At 44.5% G+C, this 25,201-nt stretch overlaps 2 protein-coding genes across 2 annotated transcripts in view; both read left to right on the top strand.

The window, feature by feature from the left end:
* epb41l3b (erythrocyte membrane protein band 4.1-like 3b) overlaps positions 1-18,303 on the top strand; it is a 46,668-nt gene extending 28,365 nt beyond the window's left edge. Inside the window, exons 9-27 of the mRNA XM_046407648.1 lie at positions 68-155; positions 1,863-2,015; positions 2,542-2,639; positions 3,092-3,267; positions 3,782-3,987; positions 4,476-5,060; positions 6,426-6,479; positions 7,763-7,798; positions 8,288-8,353; positions 8,939-9,117; positions 9,760-9,820; positions 10,506-11,216; positions 12,078-12,110; positions 12,358-12,426; positions 13,948-14,031; positions 14,433-14,531; positions 15,216-15,296; positions 15,641-15,756; positions 18,116-18,303. Coding sequence (XP_046263604.1) covers positions 68-155; positions 1,863-2,015; positions 2,542-2,639; positions 3,092-3,267; positions 3,782-3,987; positions 4,476-5,060; positions 6,426-6,479; positions 7,763-7,798; positions 8,288-8,353; positions 8,939-9,117; positions 9,760-9,820; positions 10,506-11,216; positions 12,078-12,110; positions 12,358-12,426; positions 13,948-14,031; positions 14,433-14,531; positions 15,216-15,296; positions 15,641-15,751 — 2,890 coding nt within the window. The 3' untranslated portion in view covers positions 15,752-15,756; positions 18,116-18,303. The remainder of the gene's footprint in view (positions 1-67; positions 156-1,862; positions 2,016-2,541; positions 2,640-3,091; positions 3,268-3,781; positions 3,988-4,475; positions 5,061-6,425; positions 6,480-7,762; positions 7,799-8,287; positions 8,354-8,938; positions 9,118-9,759; positions 9,821-10,505; positions 11,217-12,077; positions 12,111-12,357; positions 12,427-13,947; positions 14,032-14,432; positions 14,532-15,215; positions 15,297-15,640; positions 15,757-18,115) is intronic.
* Positions 18,304-20,598: 2,295 nt separating this feature from the next.
* LOC124069842 (zinc finger and BTB domain-containing protein 14-like) lies at positions 20,599-23,405 on the top strand. Its single transcript, XM_046409321.1, has 2 exons — positions 20,599-20,747; positions 21,388-23,405. The coding sequence occupies exon 2, from the start codon at positions 21,411-21,413 to the stop codon at positions 22,581-22,583; it is 1,173 nt and encodes a 390-aa protein (XP_046265277.1). The 5' UTR covers positions 20,599-20,747; positions 21,388-21,410; the 3' UTR covers positions 22,584-23,405.
* The last annotated feature ends 1,796 nt before the right edge of the window (positions 23,406-25,201 follow it).

Genomic DNA, 25,201 nt, shown 5'->3' with positions numbered 1-25,201 from the left:
TCAGGAGGCATCAAATCAGTCTTTTCTGTACTTGTTCTTGTTGACCGTGTCTGATCTGTTATATTAGGGGGATGACACCAGCTGAGGCAGAGATTCACTTCCTGGAAAACGCCAAGAAGCTTTCCATGTACGGCGTGGACCTCCACCACGCTAAGGTAACACGTCACTATCAGCTTTAGATGAGAATATTGACACCACTCTTATGCCTGTATGCTAAATATAAAGCTGCAGTCAGAAGTCCTTAGCTTAGCTTAGCATAAAGACTGGGGAAATGGAACAAGTGTACAAGAAATATGTTTTGGTCTTACTGACGGTTTTATTGCCTTTTTGTGAGTGCACAGACCAGTTTGTCAGTGAGCTTTACAAGTGTTTCAGTTGGATTTTTTTGTTTTTTGTTTTTTTTTTTTTACCTTTGGACAGAGCCCCGCTAGCTGTTTCCCCTTGTTTCCAGTCTTTATGCTAAGCTAAGCTAAAGAGTTGCTGGTTGTAGCTTCATATTTTACATACACGAAGAGTAGAAACTTTCCTCAGATTTAATTCTGGACAAGGAGGCAAATGTTTCCCAAAATGCTGAACGATTCCCTTTAGTAGTTCACTGAATCGGTGCATGAGAATGTCATTCATGACTCCAGTAAAGGTGTAAATATCTAAATGAAATGTTTGATTTAATTTTTTTGTTGTTTTTTTTTATGCAAGATGAGACTAACGCTTTCCACTCACGCAGTCAAAAGTGTCGCTTGCCACCACAACACCGCTGCTTCAAAAACATCACGGCTGCCGCAGTAATGCCTCAGTTTAACATGCCACCGCCGTTTCCCTGATCGACTGACATTGTGTCACTGTTTCCTCTGTGGATTTGGGTGCTGAAGAGTGGAGGGATAGAAGGGCTGGCGGTTTCTAATCCAGCGGCCAGATGGGATCAAACACAAATCATTAGAACACAAGCAGTAAAGAGAGGGCTGGATTATGGCGGCGGGACCGCTGTCATCACTCTTGATATCAATGAGTTATCAAAAGCGCTTTGAAAGTCAAAATGGGTCTAGATGTGAGCGATGGAGAGGATATTGCCTTTGCAGATTTAGATCAGACTGCAGGAGATGACAGAGATGAGGAGGCGGCTTTGATCAAACCGAGCAGACGTCAGTGCTCCGTGTTGGATATTTGAGTCAGTTTTGATACACAAGAAAAATATATGTCTTCTCTCCTCTCTCATTAAATGCAAAGTTGGTAGGCAGTCTCTATGAAAGCTTGGCTCCAGCTGAGGGAGAGGTAAGAGGCTGCATCTCATATGCCAACCTGTGTGCGTGTGTGTGTGCGTGGTTTCTACATGTGCATGGTTATATACAAAAGTTGTCATTCCAGCTGTTACTTAAGATTGACTGTTACTGCTTTGGACCAGCGCTTCCCTCTCAACACCACATCACCATTGGTTTCACCTGCTCATCTCACGCTTTGTGCAGTGAAGAGCATCGTTTTGTGCTTCATCCACCATTTCCCAAGACTTCACTGTTGCTATTTGCCACCCAGTGCGCCTTGAGTCTGTATTCAGCGTCACCACAGCCTGCGTAGGGAAGATTAGAGTGTCATATGCCTGATTCCACTCTCCACCTGCCTGCTTTACCCTGTTATTATCACAAACTTTACTCTGTTAAATTCTACTTTACCCTGCTGTGCACTGGCTCCTAAACCTCCTCTGTATCCCGTAGATTTGTGCAGAACACAAGAAGAAGAGCAACCTTAGTGTTAAGTGGCTTCTTCTTTGAGACTGTCAGGCATCCTGTGTTACTGAAGTGACACACTGTGTGAAAGGGATTTCATTGAACTTGTTTATGTGTGTGTGTGTGTGTGTGTGTTGTTCCCAGGACTCTGAAGGCGTGGAGATCATGTTGGGAGTTTGTGCAAGTGGCCTGCTCATCTACAGAGACAGGCTGCGGATTAACAGGTTCGCTTGGCCCAAAATCCTCAAGATCTCCTACAAGAGGAACAATTTCTACATCAAGATTCGGCCTGGCGAGGTGAGAACAGAGTGCCGCTAAATAAATAGTATTTATTTAAACAGCATTTATTTAGCGGGAAGTTCATGCTTGATGTGTTCAGGTCAGTATCAGGGAATTTATCTTGCTGTCAGATTAGCTTCTGTCTCTGCAGCATTTTCCAGTTCTGAATTTTCTGGAGATGAAGAGACAGCATCCTGTTCTTGTCTTAAGTATCCTGGCCCGACAGATCCACACTGACATCCGTGTCTTTACTGATATTACGTAAAAGAAATACTGTGATGCTGCAGATCTTATATAAACTGGATTAGCTTTGCTAGTGGGCCCTGCACAGCTGCACTGTGGAGGAAAATATAAATATTGGCTTGGAACACGGAATCAGGAGTTGATTAAATGACTCGTATTGAGACAGGATTAAATTCAACAATTTTATTTATTTATTTTTGTTGCAAAAGCAGCTGTAAGCACTTAGTGAAAGGTTAGAAATAAACAAGGTCAAAGTTAACTCCGCAGTGACTCTGACCACAGTGTTTTGTCCTTGTTGCAGTTTGAGCAGTTTGAAAGCACAATTGGTTTCAAGCTTCCAAATCATCGCGCTGCCAAAAGGCTCTGGAAGGTCTGTGTCGAGCACCACACCTTCTTCAGGTAAGAAACAGGGAAGCTTTGTCTGCGACGGGAAACGGCTTTTAAAGCTGCCTTAGGGATGTTATTAATTAATTAAAAAAAAAAAAGATATCTAACTTATCAGTGAGATGTGGTGACTTTCACCATCACAAACTGCTTTATTTTCTCAGTAATGCTGCTCTTATGAACACGACTTCAGTGATAATATCCATGGATGATGTCTTTGTGGTGACTCTGAAACCGTGTTCAGACTGTTCGTAGTTGTTGTCATTTGGACGACACGCAAAGCTGTTTTGTGCTGCTGTAAGGATTAAAAAAATGGTCTCTTGGGCTCTTTTGAGTAGCGAGCCAGGCCTGAGGGCTCTCTCGAGACTATTCAAATGAGTAGGAGTTGAAATCTTGTGCTGCGCATAGCTTAAATCTGTGTTTTTATTTCTGGGCTGATTAATGTTGGTGCTTGTAACTTGTGACAGGCTCGTATCCCCCGAGGCGCCCCCCAAGAAGTTCCTGAGCCTCGGCTCCAAGTTTCGCTACAGCGGCAGAACGCAGGCTCAGACACGCAGGGCCAGCTCCCAGATCATCAGACCTGCTCCGTTCTTCGAACGCTCCTCCAGCAAACGCTACAACATGTCCCGCAGCTTAGATGGAGGTGAGCAGCAGCTGAGTGTTTTAATTAATGAACCGGCCACAAGTGCGGCCCAAGCTGAAATGTCGTGAACCGAGCATTGCTGTTCGTTTATCCGGTTTATTTTAATTAGGGATATATTCAGAAGTTCATTTGTGTCGTGTTCATTTGTCTGGTCTGAACTTGTCGGGAAAACTTTTCTCACTAAATGAAGCTATTGTTTCTTTTTGTATGAGGAAATGATGACGTAAACATTTTGCTTAAGGTTAAAATTAGTTGGGGGTTTTTTTGGCTCCTCTTTAATTCTTTGAAAAGAAAAAAAAATGCGATTTCCAGCATGCAAAGCTATAATGCCTGGCTCACTTGCAGCGCACTGACAACGCCACAATGGGTGTCACAGCAACAATACCCAGGAGCGAATCAAACCCTTTATTCCACTGCACACATTTTCCCTGGAGTTTAAGGCAGACCATCGGTGTCCATAAAATGTCACTGATTTCAGTGCGTCACATCAGTCTTTGTCTGAACTGTTCTCCAGCACCCATTATGGAGAACCACGAGACTCTCATGAAGGACAGCGCCGCTGACGGGCCAGCCAAAGTCATCGCCAAGGGAGAGATTATCACCACTGTAACGCCAGAGAAGAAAGCGGAGGAAGAGAAGGCGGAGCAGGAAGACGCTCAGTTGAACGCCACAGAGACGCCAGAGCCTGCTGTCTCAACACCGCTCAAACAAGACACAAAGGTAAACCGCCATCTTAACAGGCTCAGTGCAGTCAGAGCTGCATTTAGTTTGATTAAAGGAACCTTCTAGGGGCTTAAATAGTCTTTTTTGTAAGGTAATATATGCAAATATGCCACCAGATTGTCAGAGAGGCAGAGGGTGTTTCTTAAAAGCTGCTGCAACTTGTCTTTCTTCTTGTCTTTTTAAGTGAGACTTTAGTTTTTTGGTTTTTTTTTTTTCTTTTTTGTGAGTAGACTTCTTAATGGCTGATGAGAATCTCCCAGTTGCTTTCAGCTTAACCCACTGCAGTAGAGTAGGCCTAAGTGCTTTTCATCTTCTGTGCGCTTTACTAATTAGCTTTTCTTTTCTTGTCCTTCCTTTGACCCCACACTTTACTCGTGTGTGTGTACGTGTGTGTGTACTCATGCGTATTCGCCCCCGTCCCCTTCGCTCCTCTCCATTTACACACACGTCATCTTTTTTTTCCCGTTGGCGTTTCCCTCCATCAGTGTTCCCCTTGTGTATACACAACTGACCCCCTTCGCTCTGAGCTCTCACTCCCCTCATCTCCCGTTTCATCAACTAAAGTGCGGCGGAGGCGCAGGGAGAACGCGCATAAGCGGGCTTCGTCGGTCAGTCCAGCCAAGTGCACCGCTGGGCGCCGTCGCCGGCAAGCCCTCGCCGACCGCAAAGCCGCCCTGCTGGATGAGCAGGCGCTGCTGCTCTCCGCCCGCAAGCAGAGGCTAGAGCAGGGCAAGAGCCGCGGTGGCACGCTCTTCTCCTTCTCCCTGCACCTGCCCGACCTGTCCTCCTTCCTGGACGATGACGGCTACATCACCTTCCCCGATCTGTCAGAGATGCGCTTTCTCCCTGAGTGCGCGCAGAACTTCCTGCCCATTAAGTCACCGTCACTCATCCCCTGCTTCCTCTTCATCTTCTTCTTCCTGCTCTCCACCTCCTTTTCCGTGCCCTACGCCCTCACCCTCTCCTTCCCCCTGGCGCTGTGCCTCTGCTACCTGGAGCCCAAGGCAGCCTCCCTGACCGCCTCCATAGCCCAGGGCTACCATGACCATGACAGTTCAGAGGAAGAGGAGGTGTGTGTGCGTACGCCTGTATGATCCAGTACCTGCCTCTGGCTTAGAGTAACAGTTCATTATAACGGTTAACACCTTATCCTGTCCTGTATCTCGCTCTGCTGTCTCACCAGTTCAGAGCCGACCTGGAGACTGTCTGTCCCAGTGTCTGTCAGTCCTCCTACTTTCAGAACCTCATCTCTGCCCGGTCACACCCTCATCCTTTAGACCACATCCTCATCAACATCACAGAGATGAACTTGCAAGTCTCACCGATTCATATTTGGCTTGTATTTGCTGCACCTTAATGAGAGGGTTAGACACAAATACTGAGTGCCGTTTGGGACTTTTTGGACTAACAAATAACCATGAACCATATCACTGTCATCCTGCAGTGTGAAACAGGTCATCTTGGATACGTGTTAATGTTTAACTAAGCATGTTAACTAGACATGATGAGGGTTTGAAGACATCACCTACCTTCATTTAGTTACTAATCCTTCACCAAACCTCATATTTAAAAACATAGCTTTGTGCCTAACCCGTCTCAGTGTTGTCATCCACATTCATGACTTTACAGTGTAGAAAGTGACTGCTACAAAGTCGATGCCAGCACGGAAACACTTTAATATTTCTCATTGCACTCAAGTCTCTCTGCATTGCTGTCTGAGCCAAGCAAAGCAGCACAAATGAAGATGAATAATTTAAATTAAACTTCTGCTGAAAAGGGCTAAAAGGAGCTTATTGTCTTATTGAATACCAAAATGTGTTTTGTTTTGGGTTTTTTTTTTTATTCTATCTCTCTAAAAGGACACCATTTTGAATCTCAGATGATCACTGTAACATAACACATGCTGTGATGCAGAGAGACCATGAAAGATAAATGCATTCAGATCACCCTTTGTGTCAACATGCATGGAGAGGAGGGGGAGGACCTGACAGTCAGGTTACTATTCAAAGTCATAAAATCAACTTTTTATTACCCATTATTGTATGTTTGGCCAGCAACAACACCAGATGTTTTACTGACCTGAAATTAATTTAAAATTCCAGGATTTAGCCCTGTCAAAATCCAAAGCAAATTTACACTTCAACGTCAATGTGACTGACCGAAGGTTTAAACTTCCTCTGAGTCTGTTTTGCTTGCTTACTTTTCATTTGCTTTTTTTTTCTCTCCTCACTTTTCGTTGCTCTTTTCCAAACCTTACCTGGAGTGTTGTCTGATAATGTGTAGCGTACAGAAACAGAACAGTGCATTTCCATTCGTTCCATTTGTGGTTACGACGAATCTCTGACGATAAATGCATTTTCAAGGGTTTACAAGTTGGGTTCTTGTCGTTCTCTTGCTTGCCACTCGGGATGGTTTTGGTCTGTTTGTGAAAGCAGACTGACAGCGAACAAACTGACTTTGCCTTTGATGGAGAGATGACTGCAACAGAGGTTTGTACATCAAGGAAAGATATCGTATTTAAAACTTCACGTATAAGAATTGACCAAGCTGCAAAATTAAGTGATGCCCATTGAAACAAAAAGGATTTTCCTCACGTGAAGTTCTGCATGTGACGCATGCCTCACATTTTGTTATTCCCATTTAGTCCTTGTTTTCTCTTTATCTGTAAACACACTTTATATGGATGTCAATAGAGAGTCGAAGTCATCATGATACAGCTCGCCTTAGCCTCTTTAGCTTCAGCTGTAACTTGATATAATATCTCATTCAGAATTTACTTAATTTACTTACTTACTTATTTACTTACTTTCTCAAAAGTTTTCCTGGGACTTTATTCTAGTTACATCTGCTTCGGCTAAAGCTCTTGCTTAAAGAACTTGAAACCTTTTGTGATTTTAGCAATGATAGTTTTGTGAGCACAGAAAAAAATCTTAGGCCAGTTTAGGATTTTGAATGAGGTTAAGTGGAAATTCTGGCTTCACTTTGGCTCTCTAGACCATTTGCTAAACCCTGCCCAGTTAGCTAACGTTGCCACACCTGTCAAACATTTTATTCCCACACAGTACACAATGCAGCAGTGTACAACGATAAAGGTGGCAGATTTACCTTTCAAACTTTGTGCCAGTCATCTGTTGATTTTAGACAAAAGGAGCCAAAATCGGTCTTCTCATTCTTAGGTGCAAACCTTCGGCTTTCTCGTGAGATGGCTCCAGTTGATGTCTACAAACACAGTGTCATGCTAGAAGACCGAGACACAGCCTGGTTTAGCTGCTTTGTTTAGCTTACATATAAATGGTAAAGGATTCCAGGATGAAGACTGTTTGGTAAATGTAATGTTGTCTCTGGTAACATTTAGTTTAGTTAGTCCATGGCTTTGGATGTAACGTTCAGCCACAAGTCACAGCTGCAGCATTTGTTACACATTCTTGAATTTTCACTGTTGGTCATGGAAAGAAGAAACAAAAAGTCAAACTTGAAAATCACTTCCACTTTCACTCCATGCACACCACTTCAACATGTGGAGTAATTCAAAGCTTGTGAGCTGGGCAGATGATAAGGGAGAAGGGTTTAGCAACTGCTCAATTTCTGTTACACAGTCTTTTAATTTTATTAATTCAGCCCACCATATTTTGCCTGTCATTTCTCTCCGCTTGCCGCCCCTTGTCGTTCACCTTGTCTTCACCTGATTTCTATGTTTCTCTTCACTTTAATCAAACCACTTTCCTCCTTGTCTCACACTCTTCTCCTCTTCCTCCTCTTCTCTCGCTGTCAGTCGGATGCAGATGAGGACTCTGAGATGCGGACTCAGGTACACTGGGCTCGTTTCATGGCCCTGCTCAGTGCATCGCACCACATCCACCACCAGATGCACTGAGCCACTCAAACATCCGTCATCAGTCACTTTGTGCCGTCTCTTCGCCTTGGCTTGCCTGCTCCTGTTTCTGTTGACACACTCGCTATCACGCCACACACCAGACTGACCAGTTGCTCTTGCCGCTGCAAAAGCTGTCACAGCTTCTAAACACGCCATTCCAGCTCATTTCTCAAGTGCTTCTACTTGTAAATAGTGGAGTCATGTTCATGTTTCTTTTCCTGGTGCTGCGCCCAAGAGTCAGATTTCACAGTTTTCAGGGTTTTTTCTAATCCATGGCTTTTACTGTGACTCTTTAGTCAGTTGACTTAACTCCATCTTATCGTTCAGCCATAAAGCTGAGGGCAAAGCTCCCAATTTCTCAGAGTCTAAATTTACCATGGCAAAGCACCCTCACAATTCCTCTCCCCTCTTTTGTCTTTACAGTATAGTTTCATAAGAAGAGTAAAAGGGGAAAACGTTTTTATCAAGCATAGTAATCTGATGCTAGAGGTTGGTAAGAAAATGCATGACTGAAATGTGCATGCAGGTGCTTTATGGTATGCTGAAATCCTAACTGACATCAGATACGTCTAACCTACGAGTCTAACCTAAGATTTCTTGCTGTAAGCATCCAAATGAATTTTTGCGAGAAATAAAGTAACAGAAATTAAACCAAATATCAACCAGTGTTTGTAACTTCTAACGAGATTTGGGAGTGTAGTGGTTATCTAAACCTGTAAAACTAAATCTGTGAATCTTTGCATGAAATCGTTTGTTTTCATTTAGTTAAGCTGGTCCTAAATAAGCATTTAGGACCAGCTTAACTATTTAAATATTTAAATACAAGCTGCTCCTTTTGGTTCCGTGAGTGGATTCCTTTGCTGTTACGTTGCTGTTTGTGCGAGTTGTTGCCCGGCCTCCTAAACAGGCCTGTGAACAATAAATGCAAGTAATGAAGCACATGACACAGTTGTTTTAGGTTTGTATTGGTTGCTTGGTTGGTTGCTTTCGTTGCGTACATAAAGCATGGCCGTTGTTCCCTCCGCGCTGCTCCTGGCCTCATCTCCTTGTATCATGGTTGACCGGCTGCTGTAGGACTCCTCACCTCCAGCAGAGATGGTCAAGCACCAAACCAACATCAGCGAACTGAAGCGCTCCTTCCTGGAGACGGGCTGCAGCACGCCGGGCCTTACCGAATGGGAGAAGAGACTTTCCTCGTCCCCCGCTCGCTCACCCAGGGCGGATGAGGCGCCGATGATAGAGCCGCTGGAGCTGCAGGATGTAAGCTGCCGTCCACAGCAGACTGAATAACGGCATGTGTGTGTGAAGCATGACATCAGCGAGGAGATTTTTTTTTTTTTTTTTGCGTAAACAAAGATGTCTCAAGAGTGTTCGTGTTATGAGTCATAATGCAGTAAATTCAGTGTTTGAAATGGAGCAAGAGCCACATTATCTATCTCAAAATGAGTGTGCTGCGGTACATTTTATATTCCAGATGAATCTGCATGTTAAAGGAGAGTTTGGGCACCTTGATGAAGAAAATTAACCTGCAAAGTCATTCGGCGTTAGTGCGCAAATAAGTTTGTGTCACCTCATGTCTTCTGAGCAGCTGATTAACATATTAATTGGTATCAGTAATGGATGGTGCAGTCATTAATCAGTAATGTGATTGTGGAGCTCTGTGATATAACGTGTATGAACAGTTTTATCAGCGTTTCTGCTTTTACTTGTGTTGACACAACCGGGTGAACCCACGCAGGACAAACGGACGGCACTAATTGTAGCCTCTGAAGGCTAATCTCTGACATCAAACATGTCTGACTGAAGAAGCTGATTTCCCTCACGCTGGACGTGTCCTTCCCTCTGGCTGTCTGAATCTTTGTGACCTTTTTCTGTACTTTTTTCCTTCTATAGAGTGAAGACAAGCAGCCTGCAGGAGAAGAGACAAAAGGGGTGGTGGAGCCTAAAGCCACTGAGGTAAACTGCTTCCTTCTCTTTGTTCTTCACACGTAAACACTCTTGTTTTTTGTGATTGCGGTGTCGTGTTTTGCCCTTTGTTTCTTCCTAGATCCAGATTTATGGACATTTGGACCATTGTTGGTGTTTTGCCTCTCGCTGCTTCACATGTGCAGTTTCTCCACTTTTATTTCCTGTATCTGGTCTTTTTCTTATCTCTCTGAAAATGTAATTGAAGCTTGAAATGTAATTCCATCTCCAGCTTTTAAGAAACAACATATTTTGACTTTTTTTTTTTTTTAAATCAAATTTAGCTTTATTATCCAAGAGGGGGAAGCTTGCAGGAGTGAAAGCGGTATAAAACAGTTATGTTAGAGAAAATAAATGAAGCAAATCAGTAAGGGTAATCCATTAAAGAAACTATACCTAGAAAATCAAATGCTGATAGAAATTCCAACAACATTGCTCTTCACTGTTATGGTTCTGTCACAGATAACACTGCCAAATCTACACAGAGAAACAAGGTTAAAAACTATGTGCAACTAGTGCGTCTTTTTCTATGTACTTATGGAGCTCAGTCTGTGCATGTGTTATGTCTAGTTAAGTAGTCTCTTGAGCTTATTCTCACCATCTTGGCTGTGCGATGCCCTTTGTCTGTTAACCTGAACAATCCAATCCATTTCCAATAAGCCAAGTGTCTCCCCAGGCGGCAGGATATCTGGTGAAATACGTGGTGGATAGTATTGGGACTGATTTAGCCACCTCCTCGGGGCCACACGGGATTAGTCTGTCAACCACTATGGATGATGACGTCTTCATGGACAGGACCCTCAGGGAGGTGGAAGAAAAAACCCCTGACTCCCAGGAGGAGGTGTCGGAGAGGTCGTTGGTGAAGGTCAGCCCCGGAGCTGTCAGGCAGGAAGTGTCCCAGGCCATCAGCGACAAGAAGGGTATGCTCATTATCTTGAAGGAGGTGGAGGATAAAGAAGAGGGCAAAGACACAAGTACTGTGGATGAAATCGAGCAGTCTGTAGTCCCCGAAGAGGCAAAGGATGAGGAAAAGGAAATCTCTACCTCTGAAGACAAAGAAGGTTTGAAAGAAGATACTTCTGTTGTTATAGAAGCCAAAACTGTGGTAGTCAAGACTCAGAGTCCGAAGATGGAGATGAAAACTGGTGACATGAGTGAGATTAAAGGCGCTGACTCCCCTAAAAAGGCCATGGCATCGTGGATTTCTGAGGAGGTGAAGACCGGGGCTCCTGAGGTCGTCAGCGTAATGACAAAGGCAGTAAAAGAGACGAAAACCTCTGACGCCCTGCAGAAGAAAGCAGAAATCTTCACCTTCGAAGAGGGGCAGTCGAAGTCCGGCCTGACTCAGATCACACTTTCTGAGTCTACGACCACATCCTTAGCTGCGGTATCGTATGAATACTAAAAGCGACAACTCGGTTTTGGCTGCCTCCCTCCATATCTCCACCGCCACCAACACCACCCTCAGCCTACCCCCATTGGCTTCTCTCCAGCAGCAGCCAAGCCAGTCTAACAACAGTGTAATCTAGCGCTGTGCATGGCTAACAGTCCCCTAACTCCCAACGTTAACTCTCACACTTGCCAAACTGCTGGTTTCTGTTGCAATCAAGCCCGCTGCTTCTTTCTTGGTACAACTGTTTTGAGTTTGTTGACAGCTAAAACAGCTCGCCTTGCTGTAGCAGCTGGCTCCCACGGCTGATAAGGAAAGAAACGGGAGCTCTGGCTGGCTCTTGTTTGTTTTCTGGTGTTTTGGGTTTTGTTTTGTTTTTTTAGCGCAGCTGCACCATTTCTTTATTTCACCTCTGTTATCAGTTCCCTGAAAGCGGTGACTTCATAGGCCTGGCTCAGTGCCACCGCTGCAGCTTTCCCCACCTCATCTTCCAAAATCCCCCCTTCTCTGCCTCCGTAATGAGTCAGGAAAACAATTGTATGGTTCTACCTAAAAAGAGATTTCACTGTTCTTAAGAAACTGTTTTTCAAAAGCAGATTAGTGGAAATTTTGCTGCTGGTGGATTTCAGCAACTCCAAAACCGGATTTTCATTTGAGGTTTAAGGATTTGTTCATCTTCGCATTAGGTACAGCGGATTTAATGATCAACATAATGGTATTCCATACAATCCATACGATATTTTTTTTTTTTCATCCTCTCTCCCTTTGCCCTTTGTCTGGTGTCTGTGGCGATTTTTGACTGTCCTCTCTTTTCCTTTCTCTCTGTCCTGGTGTTTGTCCATCTCTCTGTCCCATCAGTCTACGCTGGGATGGGTTTCCTCCTCTCAAAAGGTGACCACTTCACTCTCTGGTGTTTGCAGATTTCAAAATGCAGTTCTGCAGTAGTTTAGGTGTAACCGAAACCGTAATGGTCTTCAAATGCCTGTTATATGTACTGATTTCAGTTTTCACACAATGAATAACCCACATTAACCACCTTTCTCTACCAGGTGTGTGATGTGAGACTGCCCAGTATTGAGTGGATTTTTTGCCTTAGTGAAGCACAGCATAATCTAATTATGCAATTTACATTTTACAGGCATCAGCTGAACCAGAGGAGAAAGCAGCGGTTGCCACAGAGACGGAGGCAACGGCTCCCAAGTCAACGGTGAATATCCAGACCGCAGAGGCTGCAAAAGCCGAGCCAGTGCATACAACAGCCGAGCTCGCAGTCAAACTAACGTCTGCGGAGCCTGCAGAAGGGGCGATAGATTATTTAGCTGCACCACAAGAGCATATTAGTGGCAGTAGTTTAGGAGATTCGTCAGAAGAATCATTTGTTCGAGGCATCACACCACCATCAGAGCAGCTTCAGCACTGCACATCTGTGGAGCTAAAAGTAGAAAAGGCACCAGCAGCAACAAATTTATGGTTAGATGAGAGCCTGTCTGGCAGTAATACTTTGTCAGAGTCTGCAGTGCTGACCTTAGCAGCAGAGAAGGAAAATGGGGAAGGAGAGGATGCAGACATGGAGGTAAAGGTGTTGACGTCAAAAGGTGACAATTGTGGTTTCGGATTCACTGTTGCTTCGGCTTGCGTCAGAGCCTGTGAAAAGGAAGAGAAGCTGCCTTCAACAGAGGAGGCACTGAGCAAAGGGGAAGCAGCAGAGAAGTGTTTGGAGGAATTGGCAGCTGTTGAAAATGTAGAAGAGAGGAAGCACACAGAAGTAGATGGCAAAAGAGTTCAGTTTTCCAATGAAGTGCAGTATTTCGAGGAACAAGAGTTTCCGACAGAGTTAGAAGATGATATAGCAGAGGTGGATGAATGTTCACCAGCAGGAGCACAAAAGACCTTTTCGGACATCTTGAAACCTTTTCCCTTTGAAAAGGAGAAGTACTACGATGTGCAGATGGACAGCTCAGAAGACGAAGTAGAGAAAACAGAAGAGGAAGTGACAGATGGAAAGGAGGAAGAACAGGAGGAGGAGTGTGACGAAGAACTGAAACTGGAAGGAGACCGTGTTGACGAAAAGACTTCAGGAGCGAGAGGAGATGTTATGGCAGAAGAAGAAGGGATGGTTCAAACCCAAGCAAAGAAAGGAGAAACGGAAGGACAAAAGCAGAAGTCCAGCCAACAGGAAGTGACCTTGACTTACTCTCTCACTCGTCCACCTCCAGCCCCATCTCAGTTGGAGGTAACCCTGCATCGACTCCAGTGGTCTCAGCCTGGGCCCTGTAACCTCACCTCCACCCTGCCCTCCTGACGACACAATCTGCCACTAATAATCAAGGGGGGAAAAATGTTGACCAAAAAGCATGGATGTGTCGCAACTTCCTAACTTCACAGTTTGTTGCTGAGTAGATCAGGGAACCTTTTAATACGATGTGGTGAGCGCACTTGATCGAAACCTTGTGATTTGCATTCTCCGGTATCCTCTCCTCCACTGGATCAGGGACTCTAATGCATGACTGCATGCTTGTTTAGAGATTGAGGCTCTTCGGTGACAGTACTTGGTTTAGTTTATTAGCATGTGGCATTTATTTGTGTCAATTTGATCAGCGTGTGGAGGTATTTTGAGAACAAAGCTGCACAGTCAACAGGGAACACCTACAGCTTGGATGATGTTGTTGTTGCTGATTTTCCCTCTGCATGCTCTTATTTGCGGCCATTTTGCCCTTTCGTCCACTAGAGTCCTGATGCTGTCACGGAGGGAACCAAAGAGACTCCTGTGATCCACACAGAGACAAAAACTATCACCTATGAGTCTGCAGAGGTACACATGAGCAAAACATTGGCATTGCTTTCATTTTACATCTTCCACATCTTAATAGTAGCTGTAATTTTTTTTTGTTTGTTAAGGCCTTAGCAAAAGCTGCATTAACTGATATTTTTAGGGAAGCGAGTAGTGAACCCAAGGCTGACACATTCCAACATGTTAAGTTGAGTAAGTTTAGATTGAGCAACTAGCAGCTTTCTAAGGCCACAGCATGTCAGATATTTTTCAGCTTGATTCAAATTTCCTCTGCCCACAAGTGGCCAAAAATATCAGTGCAACTTGAAAGCTACTGCACATTAACGGTGAATTATATTTTTGCTCGGACCTCAAAAAGAGGGCCCAGGGTAGTAGGTACAAACATAAAAAGCTATTTGAAAATGTGTTGTGCTTATCAACAGGTTGACACTAATGGTGACTTGGATCCCGGGGTGTTGCTGAGTGCTCAGACCATCACCTCTGAAACCACCAGCACCACGACAACCACACACATCACGAAGGTCAGAGCTCATCTGTTTTGCCGCTGCTCTCTTTGACACTCGGACACGACCGCAGCCGGCACGTTAGCCTGCGTTAGCCTTTCCTTTAACACACGGGAAAACAGGCGAGGAGTGTGTGCTTTTGGTACAGAAACGTGTCTCATTACAAACTCCTCTCATCTGCATCTCTGTTTATCTGTTTTACTGGAATAAGCAGAAGTTGCTGGAGGTGATGTTATTGAACTGCTCACAGCAGCTTCACTTTGATTGGACTGATTCAAAAACACTCCGGAGGAGCTGGATTTCATCCGTGCTGCAGCTAATCCTTATTTTCTTCTTATTATTCTGAATTTATCTGTTTGGTCCAAAGAATATCAGAAAATATAATTTTTAAAAGTTCATCCACAGTCTAAAAATGTCTGGCTTTGTTTCTCCAAAACCAAAAGATATTCAGTTTGTTATTATACAAAATAATTTTTATTTGTATTCGTTTATTTTGCCACTTTTTCTTATCATAATCGATAAATCGATCATCAGAAAGTTGCAGCTTAATTTTCTGAGTTTATATTCACACTGACTTTCTCTTATCTGTGGCTCCGTTCGAGGACTTGGACTTGTGTTTAATGAAGCTTTGAGGTGTTTACTGCCATTTATTTTTGTGTTTGCGCCCATTTGATGTCTCCCTCTCTGTTCTGTGTTGCTCAGACGGTGAAAGGAGGGATATCGGAGACGAGAATCGAAAAAAGGATCGTCATCACGGGGGATGCGGACATCGATCACGATGAGGTCTCTGCGAGCCTTTCTGCTTCTCATTAATTCTTCTCTGTCCTCATGAGTTTTCCTGTAAAGTCAATATAATTGGATTTGAGAAAAACAAGTAAAATGATGTCGACCTCAGTGACCCCCTCAGGACTTTAACCACATAGCATGTGACACTTTAAACAAAACTTTATTAACTCATGTTGTGTGACTGTAACAAATACTGGAAGTATGACAAATGTGGCTTCTCTGTTGGCATATGGACTCACAATTCGACATCCCTGCCTCCCCCACCTCCCCCACCCCATCCCACCCCACTTTCTGTCTCCCCCTGGTGATCCCTCCTGGCACTGCACTCCTGCTGTATGTAGGCTCTGGCTCAGGCCATAAAGGAGGCTAAAGAACAACATCCTGACATGTCAGTGACCAAAGTAGTGGTACATAAAGAGACAGAGATCACGCCAGAAGAGGGGGAGGACTGACCCAGGTAAGACAAAGAGGTCCCAGTCCTGGTCCTGGCTCTGTCTGTTTTTAGCCTGGTCTGGTTTTGGTCTGTGGAGGTGGGGTCTTGGCTCTTGGGCATGCTGCTTTCCCATCAGCACCTCTTCTCACTGGTGCAGACCGCCCTGCTTCTGTAGTGCTTACAGCTAATGCATCCCGCTGCTGTCACTCCAGCTCCACCCCCCTCCACCCCCCCCCCTGCAGGGAAAAGGCCGGCCAACGTGTGCGTGCACACAGACCGGATGTTATAGACTCGGCTCGTAATGACAAGGCTTAACAACCTTTACAGTAACGCTCCTCTCATGCAATCTCTTGTAGTTTTGACTGCAACACTCCCATCTGCTGGACACACACACACACACACACACTCTGTGCCTTTTCTTTAGAGAGAGCAGCACGTATCACACATCTCTTTGTCCTTTTTAAAAGAAGTTTGTCATGTTAAAAGAAATCTAAATGGCGGCGCAGATCTTTATTCACAGAATATGTCAAATCTGCTCCCGGAGTACGAGCGAGCGATGGGGAGACGAGTCCTGTTGAAGTAGTTGTACCTGCAAAAATATTCCACACGCTTTGTTGTGTCTACGTTGTGTGGCTTCACAAAGGGCCAGCGATGAGCGATTAAAATACCAGCTAAACAGGCTTCTGCTTCCCTCAACGCTCCGTCTGTATCGACTGAAATCTGAGCTCGAGTGAACGCAGACCTGCTCTCAGTCTATTTTCAGCTCGACTGTCCTTACAAGAAAAATCACAAACCAGAACTGGACGGCTCCTTAAGTGACCAGCTGTACAGATTTTCATAAGCCAGGATGAGTTATGTTTGCAGTAAAACTTTTATGCTGGTTTTTGTTTTGCACAACACAAAAAAAACAACCCACAACTGGCTGTGGTGTCGTTTACATCAAAAGAGATAACAATAACTACAATAAAGTACTAACAGTCTTTATAGGGAGAAATGTTTGCATGGGGCGAAACCCTGAGATCCCTTCAGACTGTGTTTCTGGGACACTGAACGTTTGAAACGCTTGGCGACATACTGCACCTTTCACTTCCTCTCTTCCTGTCTGTTTTGGGGGAGAGAAAACTCCTCTGGCAGCGATTTTGCTAACTTTCACAAATGCAGCCATTTGTGTTTCAACTTGCCCGTCGTGTGTCGGCGTGGTGAGGATGCCTTCAGGTGTGGAGCTGAGGGAGGGACGCGTCTCAGTTCGCTCATCGTTATCACCTCGCCAGCTTTTCTCTCGAGCGTTTTTATCTCGAGGGACTGTCCGGTTTATTCTGGTCAACCTTTTCTTTTCTTTTAGCTTGTCATTTCACTGGTTTTCGACTGAAACGAACCCAAGGCGCAGGGTTTGGGATGAGGGAACGTGCATGCGTGTGCTTGTGTGACTCACCAGATGGGAATGCTTGGCTCTGTTTCTGCGGCCTTGCCCTCAGTCCTCTGTGTGTGTGTGTGTGTGTGTGTGTGCGTGCTGTCTAATCCGTGTGTCAGACCGGCTATGTTTCTGAGTAGCATGATTAACATGATACTAAATGGTTTTCCTCTGGTCTTTTGGATGCTTGGCTCTCTCCGCTGTAGACACACACAGATTGTTGAAGCGTTTTCCACAACGTGAACATTTAGAACGATTTCTCACTTTGAGCTTACACACACACACACACACACACACACACACACACACACAAGGTTAAAACCGGTGTGAGCTTTAAAGTCCTTCAAAATCAAAACATTAACATGCTTTTAGAACAATCTTTCAAAACACGAGCACATGAACCTATTAATGGCTAAACGGGTGTTAAATATCATCTTTTCAATATGACATTTTAAAGTAATTCCAGCACTTAACATTTAGGAATAAATTTGACTAATCTCAAAGCCCGTCACATTCATCCCTGAAATCCTCAAAATTTACTTTCTTTTATCTTGAGAACATATCAAATCCAGTAGACCAAGTCCTGCTTCCTAAAGTCGTTTCTCCCAAATTGGAGCTTCATGTTTACAGATCGACTGACAACTTTCTGTGTTTGTTTTTCAGTCGTGACGGCAGCCTTTCTGACTAACTGCTTGTGTTCACACCCTAAATGGATAGTAAAGTAGCTGTTTGTAAGTTAGTTACGGTCAGAAGGTCCCTGAGAAGCCTGACTGTGTGTGCATTTATGTTGTGGACGTGACTTTTTGTAATTCTGTCGTCCCCTCTGTGCATCCGTTTACGAGGGATAAAAGTGCCGTAACCTTTTATCAGGCTCACGTTCAGCTTTTAGCAGGATGCGGTTTGGCACTGAAGGTTTTGATGTGACTGAATACGCAGGACGGTTACTGACGGCTGTTTCCCCTTTTCTTTCAGGAGTAACACTGAGGGCTGTTTTTCTGTTCAACCTCCCAGAATCCAAAACCCAGAACGCCACACGTTACCCCAGGATTGTCAGAGGACTGGAAAGGCCTCCTACTCTCCAAATGCTGCAGCTCGCCGCTAGTCGCAACCATCACCTGCAAGACAAATAAATGCATTTTGCATGAGAAGGACGCAACGTCGCATTATCAAACAAACGGCAAGATCATACTGAAAACTGTACGATTTTATAACCGGTTCTCGATCCCATCTGCACGCCGAAGCCCCGTGTGCAGCAAGCAGACCCGTTGCTTTCACTGCCTTATGACTTTGATGCATTTTTATGATTATTGAGAATAATTGTTGTAGCAACGTTTTATTTATGAAATAAAGCCATCACTCCAGAAACTTAAAGTTGCTGTAGGCTGTATATGTTAGGTAGCGTACACTATTTAACCTTGCTGTAGAAGTGCCAACCTCATTTGCCGGCAAGCATCGCCTCTCACTCCGACCACACGATGATTTCAGGTATGCCGCTGCAGAAAATCACTACAGCCCAGTACTGTACATATCGAAGCTTCCCAAGGAGGATTAGTAACTTATCTGTCACTGTTGATTTCTGTCATGTCTGCTTGAATTGCATTTCCCTTTTTATGATCATTTCAGCATTTTAATGTTTGTCATCGATTGATTCTTTGGAGACGGTCTGCTTTAGGCAAAATGCCAAGGAATTAAGATTTCTGAGCGAGAAATAGACTTTCTATGTGCCTGCGCGGGCTTTGAATGTTTCCCAGGGTAGATGATCGGCTGCGTCACAAGCCCCAGGTTTGGGCGACTGTGAGGCAAAGGGCTCAGACTGTCGAGTTCTGCCCAAATTAGATGCGAAGCCAAGAGAGATCTGTCAGCCCACCACCCTGAACATGTCAGCTGTATGCCTCCCTCATCTCTTCAACTGTATCCCAATAACCAGTTCTTGTCCGTGTGTAGCCATGTTTTCCTCATTATGGTGAAATAAAAGTGGCAAATGCATTTGTTTTAATTTGCTGTTTTCTTCTCCAATAATAAAATGTTGACCATAGAGCTGAAACTTGTCACCGTTCAATTACTTTATTATTTATGTCTTGTTTACAGATGATATTAGTTTTAAATTCAGATGGTTTTTACAGTTTTTGCGACCATTACAGAAGACAATAATTCCCCTATGTCGTCACGAGAACCTACAAATAATGATTTATCCTGCTGTGGCTGAGCCTTTTTATTACATTGAATCATAAAACTAACTGCTGGACAATCCTTAAGGTGAGAATTTATTCAGTTTTTATTGAAAAATAAATAATGAATAAATAGTGTTTAAATCAGTGGACATGAGCAATAAGAGACCAAACTGATTTCTTATCCTCAGGCACTAAAAAAAAAAAAAAAAAGTAACTGAAGAACAACGTGATTATTAAAATCTTTATAAATCTTTACCTCATTTAAATTTTGGTTAAACATAATTGCAGAGGGTTGGCGCTCTAAGCTGTACTTGATTATTTATTAACCCAACTGCTCTAAACACTTAATTTGTCTGTTTAAAGAAATGTCCTGGGGGTAATTAAAACAGGATCCTCACGGCTTCAGGTAATTATGTTGAAGCCCCGCCCCGCCCCGGTGTGTACGTGCGTGTGTGGCGGCGAGGAGAAAAATTCAAGAGGTCTCACTCTGTCGCTGTTGCTGGGTGCACAAAAACAGAACTAGTTCGTCTTTGTAAATGTTCAATTCGCAAACAATCTCAGATGATCCACTTACTGAGAAATGTCTAAGCAAAGCGGAGACCTGCTGGCGTTGTGATAATCATTTAAGCAAATTGACAGCATGTGCAGTAATTGTGCTTTATTTTTAGGCTTTATCTCTAGGCTGTCAATAAGAAATATTGATTAAAGGCAACAGCTCAAATAAGAGAAGAACCGTTTCACGTACTGCAACCATTCATTCTACAGTTTCATAAGATCATCAATGAAACTATGTGGGTAAATTTTATATAACTACTGCACATGTAAAAGAGTGTAGCATACTGCAAAAGTTCAATAACAAAAGAAAATACAGCTTAATAACCAACACTGTCAGAAAAGAAAAGGAGAAAGGCTGTTTTTTTAAAAAATAATGTTATTATTTTATTTATACTCACTGAGATACAAGATATTTTCTTGTAGAGAGTCACGATCAAGATGACAACAAGCCAGAGGCCTCTAAAGCATATTTACATAAATACTAAGATTACTAAAATGTAAAATTAATATTTTCAATAAATATAAATGACCAAAACACTTACTATACATACATGAAGTAGGTGGTTACGTATGTGATGCATGTACAGTGTGTGTTGATATAAGATATAAGCCTTAATCCCATTCGTGCTTTTATTTCTATTTTTATTTTATTCTTGAACAGATCATTGAGGCACAGAACAATGAGTAGTGAGTCCTCCTCTTGCACATACAGGATCTCGGTGAAGTACCTGCTCCGGTGCAGTAGGTGGCAGCAGAACAATGCGACATTTCCTGTGGAGCCCAACAGTAACAACAAGAGGAGGAAGAGGAAAAACGACAGCTCTGGATCGTCGTCGACTGCCTTGCGTGACAACACAGGGATCGCGTTCAGGCTTCGGGTATTAAACATTTTTCATTTTCTCTTCGTCGCTTTGAACGGCGCGGAAAACGACGCGGCGTTTTTTCGCGGTTTGTTTTGCCCGCTCGCCCGCCGTGTTCCCCGCTGTTTGTGAACTGCTTTAAAGACACCAGAAACATGCCAATGGAGGCTTGCTGACCAAAATGGCTGGGCGCAGTGAAATGTGAAATATTCTTGCTAAGGTTATCCTTTCTGCACGCGACGCGACTGTCACGCGAGCACGGCGGCTAAAACGCGTTACCCAAGTTGAGAAAAGTGCGTCTGTTTGTCTCTGCTAGCGTTTTTATTTTTCGTTAGCATTTCTGCGGCTTTCATTGCTGTCGGGCCTGTCGTATTTTTTTTCCAGGGGATTTCTGCATGGTTGATTTAGCTTACTTTTGTTAACTCTCTGCACGGTGACGGACATCTGTAAACAAGTGCGATATTGATTGCATGTTATTCCCACAATAACGTGTGGATGTTTGTTCCATACTCGGCCTGTATTTGTTCTCGCAAAGAAGCATGCAAAGGGAGCTCCACCCCTCAGTTGTGCAGGTTACAGACATGTCCGATATGTTGTGGAAATCCACGTATTTGACCATAGTTGTTGTGTTTTGTCTTTGTTTTTTTCTCCTCTGCAGGTTGCGCCACTTTGACCAGCAACATGTCTGATTTACTGAGATATATCGACTATGACCACAAAGCCACCTTTCTGAAGATGCTCAACCAGCAGAGGATGGAAGGTGAGCACTGTGATGTGGTGGTGGTGGTGGAAAACATCGAGTTCAGGGCTCACCGCTGTGTCTTAGCAGCCTGTAGCAACTACTTCAAAAAGCTCTTCAAGAAGCAGAGCGACGAGGACAACTCCATCGTGGAGTTGGACTTCATCCGCTCTGATATCTTCGAGGAGGTGCTCAATTACATGTACACAGCCCGGCTCGCCGTGAGGAAGAAGGACATCAATATGATGATGTCATCCGGCCAGATCCTGGGGATCAACTTCCTGGATAACCTGTGCACGCAGAAACGTGAGCTGACCAACATGAAGACCCGGGAGAACCAGGCTCCCGGCGACCACGGGATGCGAGCTCAGGACGCCATCCTGAAGGAGCTGGCCATGGAGGAGGTGAGGAAGAACAGCTTCTACGATCAGGGGATGGATAGCATGGGGCCCGGGGGCTCCCACGTATCGCAGCCGCACAACTACAACACCAACATGAGCAAAGATCCTCACAGCCACGGCTGGGGCTCCTCCTCCTCCAGTGACATGAAGCTGGAGTACCTGCTTTACGGCCACCGCGACCACGGCTCCTGCCAGACCACGGGCGCCAAGCCCATGGACCACAACGCCAAAAAGGAGCGGCTACTTACCGCCAATCGCCCCTACGGCTGCGAGCACTGCCCCAAAGCCTTCACCACCGCCGCCCACCTCAAGGAGCATCTGAAGATCCACTCTGGCTTCAAGCCTCACCGCTGCGTCGTGTGCGGCAAGGCCTTCATCAGGGGCCCCGACCTGAAGAGGCACGAGAGGGTCCACAGCAACGAGAGGCCCTTCGCGTGTCAAATGTGCGAAAAGGCCTTCAAGCACAAGTCTCACCTGAAAGACCACGAACGGCAGCACCGGGGCGAGCGGCCATTCAACTGCGGCTCCTGCGACAAAGCCTTCATCAAAGCGTCGGATCTGAAGCGCCACTGGAACACCATGCACAGCGGCAACCCGCGCAGACAGATGTCCCTGTCCCCCGCTGCGTCCCAGCACGGCCAGGGAGACGGCACCGACCAGAGAGACTGGAAAATGGAAACCGGGCCACATTCGCACAACTCAGGGGACTGTTGAGCCCGCAGACGCAGCAGACCACACTCTGACATTACAGACACGCATACATCCACATCAGTCACTCAGAAAAACATGTATACACACTGACACAACCACAACCCTGTGACAGGCGGACGGCCTGAGATCACATGGACCGTGATCGGAGTGAGTAACAAGAGCTCAAAGCATGTTCATAAGACTGTGGGGCTGTATTATTATTATTATTATTATTATTATTATTATAAAAGAGTTATGTCAAAACGATGTTTTCTTTCCACCTGTAAAATCATGTAAATGTTTAGTTCACTCTACTATACATATATTTTTCACAAAGCATCGTTGCTATCTAGACTGGGGGTTCTCATAACATTATTCTCCTTTACTTTTATGGGATATGTAACATTTAAATGTTTGTTTAACCTTTACTGGGTTTTATTGAGACAAAAGAGAGCAAAAGAGAGGGAGTGGGCGGGAGGGAGATTTTTCTGCATAACATTTGTTGCATTGAGTATATTCATGTGGATGTTTTTAATGGATGTGTTTAGTTGTATTGATTGATATTACACTGTAAGAGTAAGAGTCACCATTTTGCATTTGATGCAGATGATACCAAAGTCTTGGGCTCTTGTGGGATCGTCTGTAAAGGCTGTCCTGCCCAAGCAACCGGCCAACTAGATTTACTGTTATACAGTATAACTGTCATCCAGCTATCAACAGTTAATGATAGATGTCTGTATATACTGTAGCTTAGTTTGTTGCACAATTAGAGTTACACAATAATGAATTATGCACATATAACATTGTCCTACTCCTACACTTTGACAATAAACACCATTTGCTGTGTTTTATTGTGTTTTTGCAAGGTTTGGTTTTTGTTGTTCGGGGAGGGGGACGGGCTGAAAGCGCCTGAGCGCTTGGTATCAAATCTTAATCTTTAAACTCTGCAGTGTGGAAAATTTGGATGGATCAAACGCAACAGTGGAAGTTTATTTTGAAATGGCCTGTGAGCTTTGTGGAGGCGACAGCGGCAGAGACGCCGAAGTGCTCTGCAGTTGCCACATTATGTCATTCAGCGATATGTTGAGGTTTCTTGTGGTTTGGTTTTTCAACACAAAGTGATTTACCTGGGATCATAACAGTCCTGTCGATGCAATAAAAAAAAAAGGTTTAAACTTTATGATTTTTGAAAAGGAAGGTGTAAGTCCTCCAACAGCCAGGGCAGTAGGAGGCGGGTGGTGGTGGTGGTGCTACAGCTGTGTACACAACACAGTGCTGCTAAAACACCCTTTTTGACTCAAAGTGTTTGAAAGGTGAAATGGTAAGAAGTTTTAGAGACCTGCTGTGTTTGGTTTTGGTTTACACCTGAAGACTGCAGTATGCTAACAGGGCTGCACCTTATTTTGGATGAATGATTTTCCAGTTTCTTCTTTACTTAATTGTTCTGTGTCTAAAATGTTAGGAATTAGGTTTGTGTTTAAAGCAGACAGAAAAGCAGCACTTCTTCACACATGAGAAAATGACATTAGAAGTTTGTTTTGGTTTTTCTTTTTTTCCATTGTTGCTTGAGAAATTGCTTCAGAACAGTTGCAGATTAATTTTGTGAAGCTGAAGTGACTGGAAATGAACTTGCAGCTGTATTGATGTAAACGGCAAATATTCTTAGTTATTGTCAGGTTGTTCAGCTTTCCTTTATCTTTACACTGATTATCTTCAGCCTTTGGTCGGTTGGACCAAACAACCCATCTGAAATAGTGACGTCTTAATTTTTGGGGTTGAAACTTCCTTCCACCCTGACATGCAGCGGTACCTCACGACTCCGCTTGTTTATAAGCCTGGGCTATGGGGCTATGGGGCAGTCGTGGATCAGCGGTTAGGGTGTCGGACCCGTAACCGGTGGATCGCTGGTTCGATTCCCCGTCCCGGTGTCCATGGCTGAGGTACCCTTGAGCAAGGTACCTAACCCCCACTGCTCCCCGGGCGCTGCACGCGGTCGCCCACTGCCCCGGGTTTGCTGTGTGTGTGTGCACGTCACTTGGGTGGGTTAAATGCAGAGAACAAATTTCGTTGGAGTGAGTTCCCTCCAATGACAAAATATGTCACTTTATGCAAACAATCGCATCTGCTGCCCAGCACCCCCACCCACCCAAACCCCTGAGGTCCTCTGCACCTTTGGGCTCGTTCAGCTCTGCTTTAGCTCTTCGGTTCGACTCTGACGACCCCACTCGTGACTCAAGTGTTTTAATGAGGGTGAAAACGCTTCGCGCGGGGCTTAACACACCCCTGATGTGGCTGTGTTTGAATATCGAGTAAAACTTTGTGAGCGGCTCTCCCATACTCTCCTTGCAACACTAGATGGTGCCCTGTTCATAGTGATTGACCTGTTGCTGCCCAGTTTAACCTGCCCGTGTTGCCTGTCCAGGACTGAAAGAATAATGAAGATAACTGATGGCACAGCAGGATAAAACCTACCGGGAGCCAAGCTCGCTGAAAAAAAAATAAAAAAGCACATATGGCGACTGTGTGAAATGTATGCGCTCTCACACCTCAGTGTTTTCCATATATTTACATACATCTGACTCTTAATGGTTGGAGTGAGGCCAGTGCAGTATCGGGTCCCCGCTCTTTACCTGTTTGTGACA

This window comes from Scatophagus argus, chromosome 13 (genome assembly GCF_020382885.2).
Source record: "Scatophagus argus isolate fScaArg1 chromosome 13, fScaArg1.pri, whole genome shotgun sequence".
NCBI lineage: Eukaryota > Metazoa > Chordata > Actinopteri > Scatophagidae > Scatophagus > Scatophagus argus.
The sequence above is the reverse complement of the archived record's forward strand: the minus strand, read 5'-3'. Positions and strand labels throughout refer to the sequence as shown.

What these genes read in the sequence shown, in the direction of transcription:
- LOC124069842 (XM_046409321.1), top strand. Translation starts at nt 21,411, where the DNA reads ATGTCTGATTTACTGAGATATATCGACTATGACCACAAAGCCACCTTT.